General features: G+C 43.3%; 1 protein-coding gene across 3 annotated transcripts in view; it reads right to left on the bottom strand.

Moving 5' to 3' along the window:
* Positions 1 to 453: 453 nt before the first annotated feature.
* The window catches only part of LOC126481658 (UDP-glycosyltransferase UGT5-like), a 146,090-nt gene continuing 136,578 nt past the window's right edge, over positions 454 to 9,965 (bottom strand). For all 3 annotated transcript variants that reach the window (XM_050105582.1, XM_050105583.1, XM_050105581.1), the window contains one exon: positions 454 to 2,831. In XM_050105582.1, coding sequence (XP_049961539.1) covers positions 2,516 to 2,831 — 316 coding nt within the window. In that variant the 3' untranslated portion in view covers positions 454 to 2,515. The remainder of the gene's footprint in view (positions 2,832 to 9,965) is intronic.

The following is a 9,965-nucleotide window of genomic DNA, read 5'->3' as shown; positions in this document are numbered from 1 at the left end:
ACATGGATGCAATTCTAGTCTAAAGGACGTCTTTGTCCAGCAGTCTGTATCGAACTGGTAATGATGATGCTTAAAACATTTGGCGAATATCCAAGAGTTATTTCATTGTTAGCTGATTTTTCCTTTGTAATATCGAATTATTTGGCACTGCAACAGCTGGGAGAACTAGCTTTTAACACCATGCTAACACCCTGAATCTAGTTGGAGGTTTATATAAATCACTAGTATGATCCACGCAACAGTGTCACAGTCTCTATTTCCATGATTGTCGAGAACGAGCCAGTGTTCTTTCTCCAACATCTAACTTTCTTGGTAATGTTTTTACACATTCATCAAATAACAAGGCTCTCTTCAAAATGTAACTTAGTTTCAAAGTAAATGAACAAAAGCAAGCAGGTTTTCACTAAATTGCCACAGCCAGAGGTCTCATAACAAAATTATATACAACTGCTATTATTTATTTATTTATGTATTCCATACCACTTAAAAATTACATTACAACTAAGTGACATCACACAGCCTGACAAAAAAGCTGCAGCAAGTCCGATGTCGTACACTTTTTACACATACACACCATCGTTGGGTATATAACAGGCAGAATGGGTACGAGAGGACATTAGAGTAGTTCATGTTTGTATATTGCTACCAGCCCTAGTAGAGTACATAAGGAGCCTGAACAGTATCAGATGATAAATGATAATGGGAAGGACTCGGAGATACCGTGTATTCGTGTGATACAGCGTTATCAGCACCTGACCGACTCTGAAACGTGCCTCATTGTGTGTATCCGTTTTGGTGGCTGATCGAATCGTGCAATATTGACAGTTGTGGAGCAATATGATGTTACAGTGGCCTGATGATAGACAGATGTAATCCTTGTTAAAGTTCCGGTCTACTATGTCTGACCATTACAAGACAGGATCACTGTATTGCGCACCAAGCACACCATAACCCCTTCACGTCTGCGCCTGGCATTCGGACCAAGCTATGAGCTCCTTGCAACATTCTACGTCATTCTGCACCACTGGTCAGAGACTAGCAACAGTCTGACTATGAAATTACCATCTCATGCATAGGCTGCCGCTAACACCACAATACAAACGGCTGAGTTGCCAGTGGCACCATGATCAGAAAACAGACTGTTGATGAATGGCATCGCATTGTGTTCAGTGATAAATTGCAGTTTTGTAGTAACCCGTATGATCATCGTCGGCGTGCATGGCGGCGACCTGAGGATAGGTCCCATTCTTCCAACGTTTTGAAAAGGCACAGCGGTGTTACGCCTGGCGCGATTGTATGGTGCACCATTGGCTGTAACTTCGCGGTAGTGACAGAGAGAGCGCTGACGGCACGGTTGTACTCACAGACATTATGCGTCGGTAAGTGTTACCTCTCAAGCAACAGTGTCGTAGTGCCATTTTTCTGCAGGACAATGCTAGTCGACACAGCAAATGCGTACATGAACTGCCTGTGTGATGTTGAGTTACTCTCATGCCCAACAGAACACCCAGATCTGTCCCCGATATAACGTATGTGGTTCCAGCTCGGACGTCAATTGTGCCCCAGGGTACCTGGGGCCAGTTAAAACAGTTGTGGGCCAGCTTTCCCCATACAGGATACAGCGCCCATTGGCACCTTTCCCAATTGAATTAACGCATTTATCCAAGATAGATGGGGTGCAACGTCTTACTGATAAGTGAGATCATATTCCCAAGAGTGAATATTTGACTTAGTTTTGTGAGAACTAAAATAACATCACACACCCTCTCAACCTGTAAAGTTCAGTTCGTTTCTTCCTTCAGCGCATGACCCTTTTTGTCACCCTGTGTATTTCGAGAGCATTTACAAAGAGAAATGCTGATAAAAAAATACTCATAAACTGAACAAATATCGTCGATATCGTTTTTAACTGCGGATTTTATCGACAACTTGTTAGCCTTCTTTAAAGCATTTAATTTCGGATATGGAACCACACCACACCTTTATACATCCCCCACCGTTTCCGTCCCTAATGATTCAATAGCTGACTAGTATGAACATTGCATAATGTTTCAAAACTCTACGAAAAACTTCAGGAATAGGTGCCTCATGATAAGATGAGGAGGAACTACGACAACAGCGTGATTATTACAGAATATACACTAACAGTCAAAAAACTGGAGAAACGTATCACTCTGCTCACGTGTAAGAGGATATGTTCAAATACCCATTATGGAGGTTGTTCAGGGATATTTTCTCATTACTTTTGTATAACGGATTTCAGGTCTTCGGTGGATCGTTTCAAGTAACAAACCAACGTCGTCAATCGACACAGGGCATCCAGTGATACACATGATGAGCAGTATTTGTTTGGGCTGACTCCATACAAACATTGCAACAACCAGATTCATAACATAACACCAAAACACCAAAGAAAATATGCCTGATGACGCTTACGAATTTCACCCAAGAGCATCAGAAATGTCGAGACTAGTTAACGAGAAAATTTCGTTCAGCATAAATACTGTTCAACTCGTTACTGCTGTTTAGTCTTCTTGCTCTTATTGCCTAATGACGTGGAGCCAGACGACCCCTTGAGGAAGCCAAGCTGTCGTAAGATCAATCGTAGTAAGAACACAAAAGCAGCGGAAACAGCGAGAAATGCCACGAGGAGAGCGACTATGACGTCGAGGAGCAGCAATTGGTGCCACTGCAAGTCCACGGCAGCTGAGCGCAGGTGTGGCGCCCCTCTGTGGCGGATAACATACTCGGACCAGTACACAACAGTCTCCTGTGGCATCATTGGCGTGTCTTTAAACGCCATGCCAAGTTTCTCAGTTCTCTTCTTGTACCTGCAAACAATACAGACCGCTTGACTCACTCATGCATCATCATTGTGCATTCAGCATTCTGAATTATCAGCGTAATTATAGATTTTAAACATTATTTTTACATCTGTCGTGAAGATGTGAAACTGAATACTGTTGCAGCATAAAAGTACTCTGATGACCATAAAAATTTCATGACTATGGTAGACAGCAAGCATGGAAACCTTACTTAATGTTAAAGGGGGGGGGGGGGGGGAGGGAGAATGGAATGGAAAGGGAAGGGAAGAAATTATTGGTGTCAGCTGCTTTGGGACTTTAGGTGGAATCAGCAGCAGAGAGTGAAATATGTGGCGGATGAGGAGGCAAACGTATGACATCTGGACACAGTGCTCATCACAATTGCACAGACTATCCCAGCATGCTTCCCGCCCAACCCGTACTCCCACTGGGCAGTCACCTATCTCCAAGTCTGCAAGTCCCCGTCCATGTCCTCCATACTCACTCCTTTGGGACTGCCACAGGAGATGAAATGTAATTGTGCATCCACACTGAATTTAGGGGAGATTACACTATTAACCCTGGGAGTGATTTGGAGATACATATGATGCGAAAATTAGTCCACACAGATGCTACTTGTAGCATCAACAATGGCTATAACCAAGCTGGAAGTAAAGATGAGCCGGCCGCTGCGGCCCAGCGGTTCTAGACGATTCAGTCTGAAACAGCGCGACAGCTGCGGTCGCAGGTTCGAATCCGGCCTCGGGCATGGATGTGTGTGATGTCCTTAGGTTAGTTAGGTTTAAGTAGTTCTAAGTTCTATGGGACTGATGACCTAAGATGTTCAATCTCGTATTGCTCAGAGCCATTTGAACCATTTTGAACTGAAGATGAGCCGAGATCGTAAGGCTAGTGGCTGGTGGCATACCAGTCTCTTGGCAACCCACGGCCAGATATGGGTGAGATATTTGCAGAAAGCGCTGGCCAGAACAACAGCTGTGCATTCTTTGTGTTGAGATAGGTCAGGACGGCACAGGAAACATGTCACCTTCACCTTTCACTATCTTGTTGAAAGATAACGTCACAGAGACCTCAATGGTAGGGCACAGCCAACGACCTTAACACAGCAGAAATGTAACGATTGCTGATCAAATTATTGGTTATGCGAATCAGATTGGTTCTGAGCACTTTGGGACTCAACATCTATGGTCATAAGTCCCCTAGAACTTAGAACTACTTAAACCGAACAAACCTAAGGACATCACACAACACCTAGTCATCACGAGGCAGAGAAAATCCCTGACCCCGCCGGGAATCGAACCCGGGAACCCGGGCGGGGGAAGCGAGAACGCTATGCGAATCAGAGGTGAATGTGTTTGTTGTGTATGACTTCACACACAATGGTAATGAGAGGTGGGCTACAGAATGGCGCAGCAACTGTTGTCATAGGAAAGGAAGATGGGGGGCAGACATGATTAGTGAACAAGTAACACATCGAACATGAGATTTACTTAACTTGCATTTCTCCAAACATATGAAGAGTCATTACAAATGATGCAAAAAGAAATAGAGTCAAGCTATCACAGGGTCAACAACGAAGAGTCACTCTGTACAAAAGCATGAATGATGGTGGTGGAACCACGACTAGATGGTGTCTGCATAGCGTCTCGTGGCAAAGTGGTTCCAGGTGCAAGTGGGGCTTTGTGACTGCCCCCGGCCATCCTATATTTTGGCAGCAGAGGGTGCTGCATACTTGTATTATTGCAGTTAGCCCATTTTCCGACCCAAGGAGCGTGGCATGGTTGTATGATTCTGCACTGCCCAGCAATCATCATCTCTATCCTCTCGGTTGCTACTCCTTTGGGGCCACTTATATTCTCCATGGCGCTGACTATGGTCCTCCTGAACCAATCGTCTGCATATTCAAGTGGCAATCATTGGGTCACGACCAAAATGTTCAAATGTTCAAATGTGTGTGAAATCTTATGGGACTTAACTGCCAAGGTCATCAGTCCCTAAGCTTACACACTACTTAACCTAAATTATGCTAAGGACAAACACACACACACCCAAGCCCGAGGGAGGACTCGACCCTCCGCCGGGACCAGCCGCACAGCCCATGACTGCAGCGCCACAGACCGCTCGGCTAATGCCGCGCGGGTCACGACCAACGCAGGCAGCAACATCGTCTATGTAGGTCATTATCTTGCCGCTGTCGAATCCCAAAAAGTTCTGGAAGACGTTTTCCTTCTTACACGAGGTATCTTTTAACAAACAACGAATAATCAAAGCTGATTACTGAACGAGAAACCCATTTCATAATCTTACCTTACATACAGAATGTAAGCAGCGTTTCTCCTATGAACTTTCTGCGGTTGTGCTCAAAAGCTAATACATAGAACATCGAAGTATGCAGTATACTTCATACCATTTTGAAGTATGTTGCTTATCGTCCTCATGATATTGCATTTTTATGCCCTTTATATACAGTTCGATGGCTCTGTGGATATGTGCTACAATACAGATACCACCGCCAACAAGACATGGCCTCATAATAATGAAGAACGGAAGTGGTAAAACCAAATGGGAGTTTATGCCAGATTTATTTTTACGTACGAACATTTAGAGCTTTTGGTTGTACATAACGTCACTTGCGCAACTAGTCGATTTCAACCGCGAGGCCAGTCTCTAGGGAAATAATATGAATGAATTATATGCAAAAGTTCTGTACAACGCCAAAACCACGAAACACACATGCAGAACGTTCAGCATACTGCACCTGACCAAAACTGGCTTCATCAATCATAACTACATGAGAAAATACACACGTTTGTTTACACATAGGCTGTCAAACCATGCATAACGAAAACTTGCCGAGATTTGTTCTGTTTTTGACGTATACCTGTAATTCCACCGTACCCATATGTGACGCTGATTAATGGCGAGATAAACTTACAAATTTAAAAATAAATGCGTAATATTAATTATCTGTAATCATGTACCTGCACACAAATAAAAAATATCACATTTGTATTAACTTAAATGTAAAACAGTAATCAAATGGCTCTGAGCACGATGGGACTTAACATCTGTGGTCATCAGTCCCCTAGAACTTAGAACTACTTAAACCTAACTAACCTAAGGACATCACACTCATCCATGCCCGAGGCAGGATTCGAACCTGCGACCGTAGCGGTCGCGTGGTTCCAGACTGTAGCGCCTAGAACCGCTCGGCCACCCCGGCCGGCTAAAAAAACAGTAATCAACATAAATCGTACGACATCATTGATAATGTATTGGAATGTATTCGGAATGTATATTTTCACAAATGTTCCTGGCTATAAGGAGAGACCATTAGGTCTATGGAGCGCAAATCACAATTAGACACACTACAGCCATCTTCTACCTTTCTACCAGCATTTAAGTATTAAGTATATCAATTGGCTGATCAGAAAACCATCAGCTTCTGTCATTGTCTTGCAAATGATGTCCGAATCGAAGCACTTTCAGTCTACGAATGCTGACTGAGCACAGGCTTTCTCGAAAAAAAAAAAAAAGAAAGAAAAAACACACCGGCCACGACTTCTGCACTGAGTTGAAGTTGGAAACGTGTCGGCAATGTTACTGTTGTTGATAGAATCAAATTAGTAATCAAAGCACTCTCAAAAATTCGTATCTAAAAGGAAGGAAACTATAAACAGTTAAATGTAAGAAAAGATTCTTTACCCAAATTCACATCCCCACTCCTCTCTATTTGGTTGTTACGCAACAGTTGTTGAGGTTAAACTATCAGGAAGTTTTAAATTTGTTGTAGCATCGACACTGCACCGTAAAAACACTTACAATGAAGAGCCAAAGAAACTGGTACACCTGCCTAATATCGTGTAGGGCCCCCGCGAGCATGCAGAAATTCCACAATACGACGTAGCATGGATTCGGCTAATGTCTGTAGTGCTGGAGAGAACTGATACCATGAATCCTGCAGGGCTGTCCATAAATCCGTAAGAGTACGATGAGTGGTGATCTCTTTTGAACAGTACGTTGCAAGGCATTCCAGATATGCCCAATAATGAATGAATATTTTTACCATTCCCTTCATTCAAACTGATGATTATTAGCTGCGTTGTAAGGTCTGTCGTTACTTAGGTTCAGCAGCTCTAATTTTGTGTCTGATGTTTTCCATTTGTTCTAGGTATACTTCAGTTCGTGTGGTATTCCTTCTGGAGTGATTCTTATATGTTTAAGCAATTTCTGAAACTGTTGTATGTTTCAGTGTGTGCAAATAACATGTTCTTCTAGAAATCCATTTAGTTGATCCCAGTCCCAATCAGTCCGACGTCCTCGAGACCAGCAAAAAGGAGTACCAATCATCTGTAGATTAATGACGTTGAGGTCTGAGAACAACCTCATTGGAGGAAATATTTGATCAGGGGAACATCCGCAACTAAAGAACATATTTATGGAATAAAGAATCCGCTTCAGTTGTCAGCAATTTCTTAATTTATTGCACTTCCGTGTCTTCCTGTACAGGCGGGCTCTGAAGTTGGTGTATGAGTTCGTTTAACAGGGGCGATATACTCCATGACTAACTGGCCCGACCACCACACGTTTGTGTTTTCATAATTATTTGGTGTCACCTGAAGATGTAACTTTAGGTCTCGAAACCGGTCGTGCAATAAATTAAGAAATTACTGGCAAGTGAAGCAGATTTTTATTCTAAAGAACTTAACAAGGAGTCCTATAACCAACAACGGTCGTGGAAGATAGTAGGTCAATCTGACGAAGGTTAAAATGTTGCCACTAATAAGAGTGCGATGATGATACCAAATACCGTTTGATCTCAGACCTGCTCATACGGGAGAAAATATTGTGCACGTGCACTGCAGCTGTGTTTGAAGGGGTTACTAAGTGGGACAGATTACTATATAACCCAATTAATGAAAACGAGGGCTGTAATGAATGCTCACAAACTGTGTCATATCTTTGTAGTACGTCAGGCATAAGTGTTTGCTCCAAGACTATTTGGCAATGGCTACACAGTTTACGCTATGAAGCTGGTGCTGTTCTTGTCACTGGCTCCCACATCCAGACTTGGTGTTTTACTGCGGTGTACTGAAAATATGAATGGAACCAACTGTAAAGTGTTCTAACTCTGGTTCCTAGTCAGTGTAACGACGTATCTCGGACACAGCTGGTGTTACGAAAACGAGAAACATATAAGCTCGTCCAAGTACAGTAAATATACAAATACGACTAATTTTAAACTTTCGATTGCAAGTGCTCCACTGTACATATTCACAACAAAGAGTGTAGAAGGGGAAAGTACCTGTTCCGATGATGATACTGGTGGTTACATGAAAAGACAGTTGGTCTGTTTCTTTGCAACTTGTCGAGGCTGACATACGCCATATCACTTAGCTTTGTATCTAGAAAAGGTCAGCGAGATGCGTTACGGGCCAACGCCCTGTGTCCGCACTCGAGTCCTCAAGCACATCAGCAGGCCTACCGCTGTACCGCCTTATACCTGACATTAGTCAGGACATCCTTTTGCCCGGCATAGTGCAGAAAGAAACTCTACCTGGAATGGACTCAATAAGTCGTTGGAAGTCCCCAGCAGAAATATTGAACCAAATTGCCTCTATAGCCGTCCATAACTGCGATAGTGTTGCCGATGCAGGATTTCATGCGCAAAATGGCCTCTCAAAAAAAAAAAAAAAAAAAAAAAAAAAAAAAGGTTCAGATGGCTCTGAGCACTATGGGACTTAACTTCTGAGGTCATCAGTCCCCTAGAATTTAGAACTACTTAAACCTAACCAACCTAAGGACATCACACACATCCATGCCCGAGGCAGGATTCGAACCTGCGACCGTAGTGGTCACGCGGTTCCAGACTGTAGCGCCTAGAACCGCTCAGCCACCTGACCTCTCAATAAATCCCATAAATGTTCGATGGGATTCATGTCGAGCTATCTGTGTGGCCACATCATTCGCTCAAACTGTCCAGAAAGTTCTTCAAACCAATCGCAAACCGTTGTAGCCCAGTGACATGGCGCATTGCCATCCATGTAAATTCGATCTTTGTTTGGGAACATGAAGTCCATGAATAGCTACAAATGTTCTCCAAGTAGCCGAACATGACCATTTCCAGGCAATGACACAGCCCATTCCATGTAAACACAGGCCACATAATTATGGAGCCATCACCAGCTAGCACGTGTCTTGTTGACAACCTGGGTCCAAGGCTTCGTGGGGTCTGCGCCACACTCTAACACTACAATCAACTTTTACCAGCAGAAATCGGCTCTCACCTGACCAGGCCACGGTTTTCCAGCCGTCTAGGGTCCAGACGACAAGATGCTGTAAGCGATGTCGTGCTGTTGGCAAAATCACGCACGTCGGTCGTCCGCTGCCATAGCCCAATAACGCCAAATTTCGCAGCACTGTCCTAACGGATACGTTCGCCGTATGTCCCACGTTGGTTTCTGCGGTTACTTCACACAGAATTTCTTGACTGTTAGCACTGACAATTCTACACATACGCCGCTGCTCTCACTCGTTAAGTGAAGGCCGTCGGCTAGTACGTTGTCCGCGGTGAGAGGTATGCCTGAAATTTGATATTCTTGATACACTCTTGACACCGTGCATCTCGGAATATTGAATTCCCTAAAAATTTTCGAAATGGAATGTCTCATGCGTCTTTCTCCAACTACCATTCCGCGTTCAAAGTCTGTTAATTCCCGTCGCGCGGCCATAATCGCTTCAGAAACCTTTTCAAATGAATCACCGGAATTTGCAAACGACAGCTCCGCTCTTTTAGCAGAGATAAAAGATTCGAAAGTCAGGAAAAAACGTGATGCTGCTATTGTGGGGCCAGCTGTTAGCCCCGAGGAAGGCCAGCTGGAATTTTTGTTCAAATGTTATAAATAGATTAGATTAGATTTGCTTTCATTCCAATTGATCCGTAGTGAGGAGGTCCTCCAGGATGTAGAACATGTCAGAAAAACAACAATACATGACAAATATTTAAAACTCAAACAAATAAGCTAATGTACCATTCCACAGGTCCCAAGTGGAATGATCGTCATTTTTTAATGAGCACTATATGAAAGAATCATTTTACAAATACTAATGCACTGAATTTAAATTTAAAAAAAGTTTTTT

The sequence above is a fragment of the Schistocerca serialis genome, chromosome 5 (assembly GCF_023864345.2).
Source record: "Schistocerca serialis cubense isolate TAMUIC-IGC-003099 chromosome 5, iqSchSeri2.2, whole genome shotgun sequence".
Lineage (NCBI taxonomy): Eukaryota > Metazoa > Arthropoda > Insecta > Orthoptera > Acrididae > Schistocerca > Schistocerca serialis.
The sequence above is the reverse complement of the archived record's forward strand: the minus strand, read 5'-3'. Positions and strand labels throughout refer to the sequence as shown.